Source organism: Durio zibethinus, chromosome 9, assembly GCF_047325235.1.
Source record: "Durio zibethinus cultivar Kanyao isolate XHJ-2024 chromosome 9, ASM4732523v1, whole genome shotgun sequence".
NCBI classification, from domain to species: domain Eukaryota; kingdom Viridiplantae; phylum Streptophyta; class Magnoliopsida; order Malvales; family Malvaceae; genus Durio; species Durio zibethinus.
This window is the reverse complement of record NC_143170.1, coordinates 7,930,355-7,944,885: the sequence shown is the minus strand read 5'-3', so window position 1 is coordinate 7,944,885 and position 14,531 is coordinate 7,930,355. Positions and strand designations below refer to the sequence as shown.

The following is a 14,531-nucleotide window of genomic DNA, read 5'->3' as shown; positions in this document are numbered from 1 at the left end:
CAAATATGAAAATCTGATGGTGTGAAGCCCCCAAACTCCTCATCACCTCCCCTTAATTAAGGCCAAACATTTAAATGAACTAATGTATTAATCTTTGTGTTTTATTAATAAAGAGGAATGGATAAACCAATTAATGCTTAGTTTTAAATGAATCTATTAATGACATTAATGTACATTTTTACAGGTCTGATTAGCGAATTTTTATAAATATTGTTTAAAAATAATTAAAATATTATTGCAAAAAATATTTGTTTTACATCTGATACTTTATTTTTATTGAATTCAAGAAAAATAATATATATTAATTACATATTTCTTTCTTTAAATATCACTTCAATTAGTGTCACTAAACTCCAATTATCATTTTTTTTTTTTTTGTTTTTAAACAAAATTGAAAGTTGAAAATAATATTGATAGCATCATTATATACGATCGATTTGATTGGCTATGGACCAAATTCAGTCTTCAACTTTTACCATATCCTTTGCCTAATGGTAAAAGAGAGGGGATAATCTCTTTCTTCTCCAACTTTTTTATTTCTATTTGCATTAAAAAAGACTCCTCACTTGGGATGCTCATGACATATAGCATATTGGGGGGGCACATATTCTTTGAAAATGATCAAGGAATTATGCACCAAAAAAGAAAATCATCAAGGAATTAATATTATTAAACCCAATTAACAAATTATTATTAAAAAAAAAAATCTCTTGAACCCATTCCTTTTCAATTGATAAGGGAGACATTAAACCAATAGCTAGCAGTCAAAATATGTTCTACAACTCATCACAAAATGTGAATTGCCAAATCAATGGGGAGGGGGGATGTCATGATAACAAAAATGCTGTGTTTTTCTTCTTCTCATAAAGTCATTGGGCCAAATTAATAATAGGCACAAGAACAAACCAACTAATAAGAAAGAGATGAAGCTTATAAAATTTCAACAAGGAAAAGGCCAACAATGATATGACCTTGATTCATTGTAGAAAAATTAAAAAAAAAGTGTTTCTTCGCTTCCAAACAGACCAGAAAAGTTTCTTTTAACAAACTCAGATATTATATCTTTTGATTTGATTATGAGTTTATATTTGTTTGTTAGTGTATAAATTTTATTTATTATTGATCAATTAGATATTATTTTTTATTAACGTATATATATATTAATTTTTTAAAATAAAAATATATAAAAAATTATTTATTAATAAGATGATGTTATCTTGTTTATTTCGTTAATAAAATTTAATTTCGACAAAATTCAATTTTTTTCCTTTTTACAATATATTTTACACCAATAATCTTTCCACGCGCTTTTTAAGCCTCTGCAATTTAAACCATAATAAGACAAACAAAAATTCCGGTTAGTCCATTCATCACGCGCTGTCGGTGCATCTACTGGAACTCCTCTCTACTCTCAAACTCTTTCTTTTTTCTTTTTTTTTTGTAATTTTTAGTTAAAAAATTTAAACTATTTGCAATGGTATTGCTATTTGTATAACGGCTTCAACATCCCACGAGCCTCACTCCTGCAAAATTTCATTCTTTCTCTCTTTCCATTATCCTTATCTCTGCAAACTCCACCCTTCTATTATTTCTCTCTCAATCCAATTTCTCTTTACAAGTTTTTCTTCCAAGGGTATAGCCTTTTTCATTTATTTCAATTTGATCTTCTTTCTAGTTTCTTTGCCAAATAACGAAATTCATCATGGCTCTTGAAACTTGGCTGATTAAAGTTAAGAAAACGATATCCAACAGCCTGGATACTGCAAGATCTTCAATACCCAACTCAAAAATTTCAAAGCATAAATCAAACGTCGGAGTTTTATCCTTTGAAATCGCTGGCCTTATGTCAAAGCTTCTCCACCTTTGGAATTCTCTTTCAGACAAGAGCATAATTCGTCTTCGTGATGAATCAATATCTCTCGAAGGAGTCTGCAAAATTGTCTCCAACGATGAATCGTTCCTGTTGGGGCTCGCGTGTGCTGAAATGGCTGAAAACCTCAGGCTGGTAGCGAAATCTATTTCCAGGATAAGCAAGAGATGCCAGGATTTGAATCTTCAGTGTTTCGATCGGTGGTTTGATGAGTTCGCCAACTCGGGTCATGATAGTCATGGCTGGGTTTTGAGTTCCAAAGATATGGAAGCTAAAAACAAGAAGATGGACAGGTACGTGACTATTACGGCAACTTTGTATAAAGAAATGGAGGAGTTATCGACAATTGAGAACAGTTTGAGAAAGTCTTTTCAGTGTAAAGAATATGAGTCTTCAATCAAAGAGCAAAAGATTATCGATCTACAGCAAAAGCTTTTGTGGCAAAGACAAGAGGTTAAGTATTTAAAGGAGAGATCCTTATGGAACAGAAGCTTTGACATGGTTGTCTCCATGCTTGTGAGATCGATTTTCACTATTTTGGGAAGGATAAAGCTTGTTTTCGGGATTGGTCATGGCTATCCGCCTTCTTTACCTCGAAGTCTCTCCGCTTCTGCAACTGTCCATCCAACTGAAAACCCTAACGCTTGTAACTTTGTATCAGGGCCATTAGAGAGTTCTAAATGTGAAGAAAAGAGAGATATGGCTGTCAGTTTTTTCGAGTTAAACTCCAAGCTTCTGAAGCCTCCGCCAAATACGTTAGGTGCTGCAGCTTTAGCTTTACACTATGCGAATTTAATTATCATTATGGAGAAAATGATCAAGTCACCACAACTGGTTGGCGTTGATGCAAGAGATGATCTTTATTCCATGCTTCCGAGCAGTATTAGATCGTCTCTAAGGGCTAGACTAAAAGGAGTAGGGTTCTCAGCGGGTGATCCAGTGCTTGCCGGAGAATGGAGAACAGCTGTGGGAAGGATCTTGGGCTGGTTATCACCAATGGCACACAACATGATCAAATGGCAAAATGAAAGAAGCTTCGAGCAGCAGAATTTGTTGCCCAAAACAAATGTTCTTCTTTTGCAAACGCTATTCTTTGCAAATAAAGAGAAGACAGAAGCAGCCATCACTGAGCTGCTGGTGGGTTTGAATTACATTTGGAGATTCGAAAGGGAAATGACAGCAAAGGCCTTGTTCGAGTGCAGCAACTTTAATGGGTTGTTGAATTTGCAAAGTTCCAGCTAAGCAGAGAGATGGGCTTAATTTATTGTTTCTTCCTTTTTGGGCTTTAGTTTTGTTTCCTTATATTTTCTTCATGGTTTAATTATTTTAGATTGAACTGAGTTTCAGATGTTTCCAGGGTTTGTTTTGCAATTCGAACCCCTGCTCTGTATATGTTTATATATATATATATATATGTGTATGTAAATGACATGAATTGAGTAAATTTTCAAAATATTGCACGTCCTTTTCATTCATGGCCTATTGTCATGTGAAAATATTCCTCTTATTTCAATTCCTATACATATTGTTTTGCTTTGTTGTTGTTATTAGAACCAAATCCAAATGGATCCAGATCCATTAGCTTATAGAGTAATTTAATTATTTCGTTAGTCAGCGAGCAGCTAGCTGTTAGACCAGATTGGAATGGACCCTACTACATGGAATCTTGTAGTAATATTATTTCTATTTCGTCATGATATGACTTGACTCACTCAGTGGTTTGCACATAGTAGCCTATATATGTCCGATGGACATAACACCTACTGTATACATATATAACTGCTGGATTCTTAGACTTTAGGTAAAATGTATATAAATTCAAATGACTTTTACGTAATAGGAAAATTGGGTGACTTTTGTTTTTTATAGGAAACTTTGGGGTATTTAGTATCAAGGTTATTCTACATTGATTGTAAAAGGATTGATGGTCACTTTATAAGCCGTAGAGAGAAATTGATTATAGTGATATTGAAAATAATAATAATAATTACTATAGTTATAATTAAAAAAAATTTAACAAGAAATTTATATTGAATTAATTTTACTAGAGTTAACATTTGAATTTAATTTATGATATAATAAATTTAATCCAAAAATACGATGAAATTCAAATTGACACTAAATGTGAGAGAAAATTTCACATTTTTAAATTAATTTTAACATTGAAAAATTTTAAAATCACTTAAAATCTAGTTCCGCAAAATTTATCTAAGTATGTTTGGTGTGTAAAATTTGGTCATCTGATTAATAACATTATTATTGCTAGCTCAATTAATTTCATGCCTAGTTGGATCTTTTATGTAGCAATAAAAGGAAAAAAAAGTCAGTTGGATTTTTTAATTTATGATGAAGGATGTAGCAGGAACAAAGACAAAATCCTCCACCCTTGCCATCTCCTTTTTGTTCATGTCTTTTGTAGTTTTTATTTATTTAGTATAGTTTATATTTTCCTTTGTTGATTATACAGCTCATAGCTTCACAAATGTCTGATTAAGATTCAGTTCAGTTCTCTAATAAATGTTCCCACCTTTTTGTCTCCCTTTAGGGCCCCTGTAACCCATCGTGTACAAGCGGTCGGTTTCTAAATTCTAATACTAATATCCGAAAGATTAATGTTAAAGAGATGAGATATTTGGAAGCCAGGCAGCCTGCAGACTCATCAAACATAATTCCCCAGCTAAATCCAATTAAGTCCTGATCTAATCCAAGACAAGGAATGAGAGTGCAAAGTGCATGTGTGCACCTTCAATTTGCAAACTCTCCCTTATTTGGAGACCAAAACAGAGTTCCCCAACCAGCAAATAAGTTTTCATCTTCTTTTGCAAGGGAGAAGGCAGAGTTTCTTCATCTGATCCATAGCAATTGTTAAAGCCCCTACACTCCAATCCAGTAATACAGTATACCTAAACTCCAGTAGTGATAATTCAAGACTCAACTCTTGCTTTCATCCAAAACTAGATTTGGGGTTAATACAGTACCATTATTAACATGAGACACCGGCGAGGGAGGAAACGTGAAACAAGAGTTGGGAGGTTCATTGGTCATTGGGTTTTGTTTTTGGAAATCTTTGCGAGCACAGATTCCTGCTCCGTGCTGATCCTCGAAGCTGCACACCCCTTGCCTTTGGAACCATGCTTTCTTCTAACTCCATCCTTTTGCTTTTTTCCCTCGTCTATTTCCTTCATATATCTATCTACCTATGTTTCATAAAAAATTTTGTAGTTTTTCTTCTTTTCTCGTGAATTTTGAAGATATTGAGATTTTACCTGGTAACTGAAGCACATCTAAAGGAATAACTAAACTGCAACTCTGCTTGGAATTCCTCCGCTAAAAAGCAACGAATTAAAATTATATTTGGCGTATAAAATAATGAATAACATAAGATAATAATATTTTATATCATATTGGATTTATATTTAAAAAAAAAGATTACAAGAAAAATTAATTATTTTTCTTGACATAATATGATTCAATCATTTTAAAATAGAGATGATTATTCTTAATTTATAAGATTAAATTGATATTTTATTATATTTTTAAAAATTATATTAATAATTTAAATTATATAAACTTTTAAAAAATAATTTTTATTAATAAATAAAATATTTTATTTTAATTCTAACACAAATAAAGCACAAGACAAAAAGATATTTTTAATTTAATTTTATTTATAATATCATCTTTATCATACTTATCATAATCTTTTACATTAAACTCAACTCATGTTACGTTTTTTCAAAGGAATAAAAAAAATTATCAAAGACTAAAATTACTTGTAAAAGCCTGGGTTGGTTCATTGCAATTGGTCCAAACTCTGGCTCGACAAATTATGGCCCAGCTCTAGGCTCCCATTTTTCTTTTGGGTGTTTCGCGAAAGAATGTTTTAACCGTCAAATCTGAAACTGAAAGTAGCAAGTATTTACTCCTAATGATAATAATGCTAAATAAAGTTAGTGACGACCACTACGAGCGAGGTTTGACCTACCAAATCAAAAATCAAGTGCTCTCGGCTCTCAGATCTCTGTTAGACACGAGGTAGACAGAGAGCACGTGAGCCTAACCTTTTCAGGCTCAGGAATGGTGCAGTTCGGAGGTTTGGTTTTGTAGCAAAATCCTCTCAATACATAGGAAAAAAGTGCATACAAAGACAAATGTACAAGGGACCATTGAAGCTATTTCGGAATGGCAGAGAAGAAGCCGCAGGGCATTCTAACAGAAGGAAAATCGGGCAGCCACCTTCAGTTCCATTCCTCCAAAGAAAGATTGGAAACAAGAGGCTACTTCAGTTACTCCAACTTTACCACCTCCAACTCTAATCAAGCTTTTTCCCTCAGAACCCTTTAATTGGAAGGACAAGACCTGTAGACTATACCCAGCTTCTCCCAGCCTCCAGTGGAACCAGCTGCTGTGCCCTCATCACCAATGCTTATCACTGTGTCTCCACCTCCAATATACTCTCCAGCCTATTTTAATGGCTGCAACAGCAATGATGACAGGTGATGGCAATGATGAACAAGAAGTGGTTTTTGAAATGGATCTCGAAAGCATTTGGTTTCAAAACAGGTGATTCCTTTAGCTCATCTCCATTGCTGCTCCAGTGCAGAAAACTTACCAGACAGATAACAGCAGAGACCATCTGGAAACACCTTTCTCACAAGCAGCTTTGCAACTAGCTCTTCAAGCCTTGCAGGGGCTTCTTTCTTGGACTGCCCTTTTCCATTGCTTCCACCTAATTTCGGTTTCCTTGAAAAGACAAGGTACCCTGACCGGGAGTCTCAATCTCAAAGTTATTTTGATCATGAGAGTAATAACACTGTAGTCAAAAGGAGGGCACCAACACTTGCGAAGCTGATAATGGTGAGCAGGAGTTATCAAAGAAAGGATGTTCAAATAAGAGTGCAGCATCTATTAATGTTAATTCTAAGTTTTCCTGCTCCGTGTTTTGCCATTACTATTGCCTGTTTAAGCTGATATAGAACAAATGACAAAGTGTGTCCAAAAAAATACTGCTTTTTCATTAAAGGAAAGGAGCAAAAATTATGCATTTCAAATGTTCTTTCTTTTCTTTTGTCCAAAAACCAACATCATCACCTTTTGACACTAGCTTAAAAATAAAAAAAGTAATATTTCTAACTATACTTTGCTCAAGATCTGCTAATGACATTCTACTCGTCTGAATGAAACTATGACAGAAATTTCTCAAGGAAAGAGCTCCTGGATGCTGAATCTTTGGAACTGGCATCAAATTTATCAAAGGATTGCAACTGAAGAAGTTCCAACCAAGACTGAAATTCTTGTAGAAAAGGCCAAGAGGGCCAATCGGCTTTACTGTTCAAGACCACCCTAAAAAGTACATCAAGAAGCTTCCAAATTATTTACTCTTGCATCGGAAAATTAGGATATAAATGATCTTACAAGCCTGGAAGGCAACAATGCTATAATTAAGCTGCAAGAACTCCAAAGGAGTCATCTTCGTTGAAGATCCAACTTAGAAATTGTGCATGCCCACATCCTCTTGTATAGTTGCAGGAGGAATATCTACGTCTGAGAAATCCTACCAGTGATCAATGCAAACAACTTGAATTTAAAAGATTTACAGTATTTTCAACTGCATGATGCACGGGTATCAGCAACTTTTCGAATCCGTTCCATAACTACAGGAATATCCTCCTGAGCTAAGGTTGTAAAACAACATCGGAACCATCCTGGTTCTATGCAGTGGCAAGCTGAACCAGGAGTTATATTGATCTTAGCCACATTCAATAGCTTATCCCATAGCTCAAGTTCTCCTTTCTCACTGTAAGAGGGGATTAATTTGCTCATATCAGCCCAACAATACAAGCCAGCACTGCTCTCTCCACATCTAATACCTAATACTTTCAGACCAGCTACAAATAAATCACGCATATTTTGTATCCTCTTTTTATTGGTTTCAATATATTCCTCAGTGAATCTTGTATCCGAAAGCATTGAAACTAGTATCCTTTGGGTAGGAGCAGAAATAGAAGAAAACCTAGTTAACTTTCTAGCAGCTGCCAAAACATTCTCATTAAATGAATAGATCATTCCAACCCTAAATCCTGGAAGAGAAAGGTCTTTTGATAGCCCATAAATTATATGAACCCTGTCTTTATCAAAATTCTCTGAATCAAGAACTTCAGCCATGCTGACAAACTTTTCATTCCCATACATAGACCCTGCAAATATTTCATCTGATATGATATGCAGGTTCTTTTCTTGAGCAAAGTCCAAGAGACCATGAAGCATCTCTCGAGAAAGTAGATTGCCAACAGGATTTGCAGGGTTTGAAAGGAGAATCCCTCGAATTTTTGTTCCTCGTTTTCTTGTCTGGTTGAATGCTTGATCAAGTGCAGTGATACTTAATATGAAATTGTCAGTGCTACGACAATGGACAGGTATTAGCTCCACTCCTGTTCGCCATTTCACATCCCTGTCAAAACTGCAGATACTTTTTCTAATTAATCCAATAGGACCATCAGTTTCCTTTCTTTCATACTTTACCCTTTTTTGTGTGTGTTGGTGGGGGAAGGGGGGGGGGGGGGGGAGCTTTTCTGTTAGAAAAAGAGTATTTATAATCATATAAAGTCTTAGAATGAAGGTCAAATAGTTACCCAGGATAATAAGGTGTGGGAACAAGAAATGCATTCCCATGGTCTGCCAAGCAGAAGCATAATGTCTCAATTGCCGGAGTCGCACCGGCAGTTAAAACCATCTGTGAAGGTTCAAATGAGACAGCTCCTCCCATAACACGAGACATAAAACCTGCCATAGCCTGCAAAATCCAAACAACAGAACAAATAGAAATAACACCAGACAGTCTCAAAGGCATTCCTATGGCTATTGAGAGCTGAAAGAATAAACTACGAAAGCATACTGCTTCCATCATAGCTCTACGTCTCTTAATCTCTACCACCAATAAGAATGAATGTACAGAAAAAGAGAGGAAAGTTAGCTCCACCATATAAACACTCTACAATCTATTCAGTATGTAAATATAAATGCAAATCTTCAGTTTGCAACAATGTATCTGACAGTTCCAAAAAAAAAAAAAAAAAAAAAGAGGACCCATACTCAGAAGCTTTTTCACAACATTAACTGGTTTAAAACTAAATTAAGAAATTGTTCTCACATAGCATCTTAGATTCTTAAGCTCTAAACCAATTAAATTTATTCATTTTCCATGTGCGCCTTTATATGATAACAATTAACACATAAAAGCATGCAAATTTATATCCCTATACACATTTTAACCTCTCTTTTCCACCAAAGATGGTACACAAAAAAGAATTCTCAGAAATTGCTCGTTATTCCCCACGAATGTTTTAACTTGTAATTGATTACATTTTCACCCACAGACTGACAACAGATAATTCAGCACCAAATATCAAATTCATTGCAAAAGTCAACAATTCAGGTGATTTGTTCAGACAGAAGATTAAAAATTAGAATTCCATAATAATTCCACATAAAAAGAGTTAGGAATTTATATTTTACTTGTCTTGTAAAGTAACAAATCCAGGGCTTCCAACATAAAACTAAAAGAAAACAAGTAAACATATACTAAACATTCGATAAACAATAAGTTAAAAGAATTATAGATATGTCAAGATTACCAGTTTGAGTTCCGTTGTTCCGTCAACAGGCTGGTAAGTGGCAATCCCGCTAATGCTCAAATCACCACCCTCTTTTCTCATTATCGAATCGCTCAAGTTATCCAACATCCATTTCTTAATTAAATCAAAACACAACTGGAAAAGGAAAAACAAAACAAAGAAAAAACGGAACAATTAGAATTATCATACGCCAGGCAACGGGACCAGGTTTAAAAGCAATACTTACCCTATTCTCTGACAAGCCCAGCTGGATAACCCCATGCGGGTTACCTATTCTATCATACGGATCCTCCGAGGCCTTATCCAACCCGATATAATACGGCGAGTCGTTCGGTTTTGCAATGGAAATGGCCCGGGAAGATATTCGAGCCGGTCCAATCGAGCCGCGTGACAAGGTTCTCGTCATCTCCGCCAGGGTCGATGACGACGTGGAGCGAGAAGGAGGACTTGACTGAGAGTTCGGAGAACGGTTTCGTTTGAGGTAGAGTTGGAGGAAGTAGAAGAGAGCGCATGGGATAAGAGAGCCGAGGATTAAGCCTCCTCTTCCTTGAACCACGCCTTGGAGAGGTACTATGAGACGCATGACGGTCGCTCCGGTGGGTTTTCAGGTTAGAACTTCGGATTCTGGGTTGGGAGCGTTGGATAGAGCGGGTCAGGATCATGACCCACCGGAGAGGAGAAGTTTGTCGTTCGAGAAAGTGCCACGGTTAGGCAAGCGATTGCGGCAGATGGCAAGGCGAGGGAGGGAACAACAATACTAGTAAAAAGAATGCTGAAAACCAAAATAATCTAGAGTAAATGGTGACGTGAGTTTAGAGCCGTTCGTCATAAAAAGAAATATTTATATTTATATCTAGAAAGAGAGAGAGAGAGATGAGATGAGCTTTGCGCCGATTCGGTGGTTCAGAGACTTCAGATCTTGACATCTTGTTGAGGTGGTCTGAGTTTACAATAATGTCCCTATCTACACTCCATTACTATTTCCTCCTTTCTTTATTAAAAAAAATAAATTTTAAATTCTATTTTCTTTTGTAATTACAAAATCTATTTTTCTTAGATTATTACATATCATGGGAAATGAAAGTAAAATAAATAATAGAACCCAAAGCTTATTTTAATTAATTTATGTGATTATCTTAAATAACAGACAATAAATTTAAAACTCAATTTTTAATACTTGTAATTTTATCTTTTATCTTTAAATTATAATCATTTAAAAAAAAAAAAAGTAATAATTTTATATTTGCTAAGGCTAAAGCAAAAAAAAAAAAAAAAAAAACGAACCTTTTATAAATGTCTTATTGCAAGCAAGAAGCCAAGTAAAATATATATGACGGATGATGAGTTAAAGGTTTTTAGAGCAGTTAAAAAGAAATTAGCATTTTTGTTGATCTTAGCGAATAGCATCTTCTTTGCGTCCCTTCAAAGAAAGCATAGCATACTTTGAGTCGATTCATGACTCTATGTTTATTAGGTACCCAGATATAAATGTGCTGTAATAAAATTTACAACAACTGAGTTTATATTCGTTATTTGTAACTCAATTTAAATATTTCGTATAATCATATGTAAAAATATTTAATAAATTTAAAATTTAAAATTCATCATTTGTAATTTTTTTTTTATTTGTAAAACTATATATCAAGTACTATGGTTGCTTTATTATTTGTTAATGCTTGTTTATGATTTTTCTTTTGTTAGTAATTAATTATTTGACCATGTAAAATTAGGAGTTTCATTTACATAATCATATATATATATATATAATGAAAAGACTTTTATCTCATTTTTCGTTTATTTTTTTAATATTATGAAATTATGTCTTTTTAATACTTTTTTATATTCCAAAATTATTTCACATATTTTTTATTTTTTATATTAATATTAAAAATCCTAAAACATCAAATTTATAATTAAAAAGATTAATATTAAATACGTCAAAATCAATTTTTTTCTTAAATTATGTTAAAATAAAAAAAGACTAACAATTTAAGATGAAAAGAGTAATATATGATACTTAAATAAAATGAATATGAAATAACTATAAAAGCTATCCTCAAAAGAATTTGAGTTGGCTTTCATAAATTAGGGAAACAACAATTTAATGTATCAATTATGTACTACAACTTTGAAACATAAGTTATTGGAAACATTAATTATTATTCAAACCTCTAATACTAAAATTATAATAATTAACAATTTATAATTATTCCTGAAATATGATTAATTAACCAAGAAATAATTGGACGGTCCGCATATATATCTGTATATTGGTATGAAAACTAGAGTTGGCATCGAGGCGAGGTAGGGCAGTTTTTTGCTTTCCCTGCCTCCGACCCGATGCTTCAATGTTTTTATCTGATACTCGACCCGTCCCCACTCGGAGGTTGTTATTGAAAAACCCAACCCCGACCCGCTAGAATATTATTTACCCGAATTTAACTCGATCCGACCCGAATTCAATCTACTACCTATTTAGATTTACCAAAAACATAATAAATTATAATTTAAATATATTACAAGCATTAACAAATTTAAGATAATCACTCACAAATTCAAACTTAGTACATACTATTTTTTTATCTAGTAAAAATCTCATAAATTCTCATCATAAATAATAGAATTATAAAATACATAAACTATAGTAAATTCAAACTCACAAATTCTTACCATAAATGATGGAATTATGAAATATAAAAAACTTAATAAACTAAAATTCAAATATCAAACAAGCATAAGTTAATAACTAAATTTAAACATAATACATGATACAAGATGAACATCAAAAGCTTAAATCACCACAATTAAAAGCTAAATTGTTTGAACATCCTTTCATCCAACATGATAAAAATCTTTCAGGACCACAATAAATCATTCTATCATCACTAAGCTCTATATCATCATTCTCCTCTAACCACACTAGTCCTATAAAATAAAACAATAAGATGAATAAATAAATTTCATAAAATAATATATTTAAAAATAATAATATAAAAAATGAATTAATTAAAAAAGCTAATATTATTTACCAAACTAGTTATCTTTTCCTCAATCTCACTCTTATCAACATCTTCGTAAAAATATTTTTCTTCTAATGAAATTGACCCTACAAATAAAATAATAAAATATTAACAAATAATATATAACAACACAATATAATAACTAACAATATACTAAAATAAAAAATAAAATTGTATAATATGCATTATTGTACCTTCTTCTTCAGCCCATAACCAATTTTGACAACATGTTAAAGCTTCTATAGTTGATGGATGAAGTCTATTACGTTGTGCACTCACTAATCTCCCTCTAGTACTAAAAGTAGACTCTGAAGCAACAATAGAAATCGATATGGCATAAATATATCTAACAACAAGTTGTAAGGTCAGAAATTGAAGTCCAGTTAGTTTTCACCAATTCAATATATCAAAATCTCCTTTTCTTGGTATGACTTCTTCATCCAAATAGCGATCTAACTTTGATTTTACTTTTGATTTTTTCTTTTTTTTCCTTGAAACAAAATCATCATAGTCTTCCAAATTTCCCAATTCAGTAGCATCAACACATCTAAGAATGAAAAGCTTGAACTAGAAGGTCTTTCTTCCTTTTTCAAAGTCAATTTCTCCTTATACTCCTTAAGCAAATCCCGACATATTTGTACAATCCTTTCAATTTTAAATTCAATATTTTCTCTATAAATCTTTTCAAAGTAATACTCCAACAACTCTATTTTGTATCTTGGATCTAAAATTGTGGCAACACCTATTATACCATGCACATTATTCCAATATTTTTTAAATTTGCCTAACATGCTCACAGTCATACGTGAAATAATTCTATTGGTATGCATAATCCATTCATTCAATGCTAATATGATTTTACAAATATTAGAAAAATAAAGATTTGCAATAGCATATTTTGTGTCAGAAAAACCTTCAGTGATATCATAAAACAATTTTAACTTCTCATAAATTTCAGTTGCAATGATCCAATCATTTTCAGTTGGTAAATATTTGTACAAAGGATCACCATGTAATTGCACACAACGAGAAAAAACATCTTTATAAAACAAAGTTGTTCGAAGCATTAAGTAAGTAGAGTTCCATCGTGTTTTGACATCAACACACAACTTTTTTAAAGTTGGAATGCGCAATTGACGCGCTGCCTCTTCAAATTTTTTTCATCTCTTTGGTGTAGCACTCCAAAAGAGGATACTATCACAAATTCTATCAATTCCATCTCCAATCACACTCAATCCATCTTTCACAATCAAATGTAAGATGTGTGCATAACAACGCATATGAAAAAAAGTCCCATTAAGCAAAAGTGCATCACAACCAATTCTATCAAATAACAACTCAATAACACCATCATTCACACTACAATTATCCACTGTAATAGATGAAAGTTTTCTATCAATATTCCAATCTAAGAAACATTTCATCAAACTTGAAGTAATGACCTCTTTCGTATGTGGAGTTGGCACATATTCAAACCTAATTAAACAATTAATTATTTACACTAATTTAATAATTAATTCAATAATAATAATTACTTAATAAAAAATGAACAATATCAAAATAAGACAATTTAATAAAATATACCTAATGATGCATTTTTGTAAGTTCCATTGATTATCGATGTAATGAGCAGTGACAACCATGTATCATCTTTTTTGGTGATCAGCAGTCCACATATCAGTTGTGATAGCAATTCTCCCTTCATTAGCTTTCAACTTAGATATTGTCTTTGCCTTTTTCTCTTTGAAAATCTTTAAGATATCACTCTTTATAATATTTCGAGAAGGCATAGCAAACAAATGTTGGAGACTGTAAGAATACTTTCTGAATTGCATATGATCAACCATTGATAAGAGGTATTCATGCGTGATTATCATCTTGGCAAGCTCCCTCCTTGTGACATTTTGATCAAAGAAAAAGTTTTTTAATGTTACTTTCTATCTGCCTTCCTTTGATTTGCTAGCAACACTTGTTGACGAATATCCATTTGAAATCGTTTGTTGCACC

General features: G+C 32.9%; 2 protein-coding genes and 1 pseudogene across 2 annotated transcripts; 2 read left to right on the top strand and 1 right to left on the bottom strand.

The window, feature by feature from the left end:
* The first annotated feature begins 1,506 nt into the window (after positions 1 to 1,506).
* Positions 1,507 to 3,301, top strand: LOC111316660 (protein PSK SIMULATOR 1-like). The gene has a single exon (XM_022918723.2). It carries the CDS (start codon positions 1,703 to 1,705, stop codon positions 3,110 to 3,112), a length of 1,410 nt encoding a protein of 469 aa, XP_022774458.1. The 5' UTR covers positions 1,507 to 1,702; the 3' UTR covers positions 3,113 to 3,301.
* Positions 3,302 to 5,947: 2,646 nt separating this feature from the next.
* On the top strand, positions 5,948 to 6,841 carry LOC149516772 (uncharacterized; annotated as a pseudogene).
* A 21-nt stretch (positions 6,842 to 6,862) lies between these two features.
* Positions 6,863 to 10,324, bottom strand: LOC111310480 (putative aminotransferase ACS12). The gene is made up of 4 exons (XM_022909979.2): positions 9,731 to 10,324; positions 9,505 to 9,639; positions 8,503 to 8,663; positions 6,863 to 8,330 (listed from the first exon to the last, which is right to left on the bottom strand). The coding sequence occupies exons 1-4, from the start codon at positions 10,085 to 10,087 to the stop codon at positions 7,475 to 7,477; spliced, it is 1,509 nt and encodes a 502-aa protein (XP_022765714.2). The 5' UTR covers positions 10,088 to 10,324; the 3' UTR covers positions 6,863 to 7,474.
* Between the last annotated feature and the right edge of the window lie 4,207 nt (positions 10,325 to 14,531).

Bases quoted from the DNA above. Each gene is read 5' to 3' on its own strand.
- LOC111316660 (XM_022918723.2), top strand. From the start codon at position 1,703: ATGGCTCTTGAAACTTGGCTGATTAAAGTTAAGAAAACGATATCCAAC.
- LOC111310480 (XM_022909979.2), bottom strand. From the start codon at position 10,087: ATGCGTCTCATAGTACCTCTCCAAGGCGTGGTTCAAGGAAGAGGAGGC. The intron at 9,640-9,730 runs GTAAGTATTGCT...TTCCTTTTCCAG, and splicing joins TGGGCTTGTCAGAGAATAGG to TTGTGTTTTGATTTAATTAA. The intron at 8,331-8,502 runs GTAACTATTTGA...AAGTATCTGCAG, and splicing joins CCCACACCTTATTATCCTGG to TTTTGACAGGGATGTGAAAT.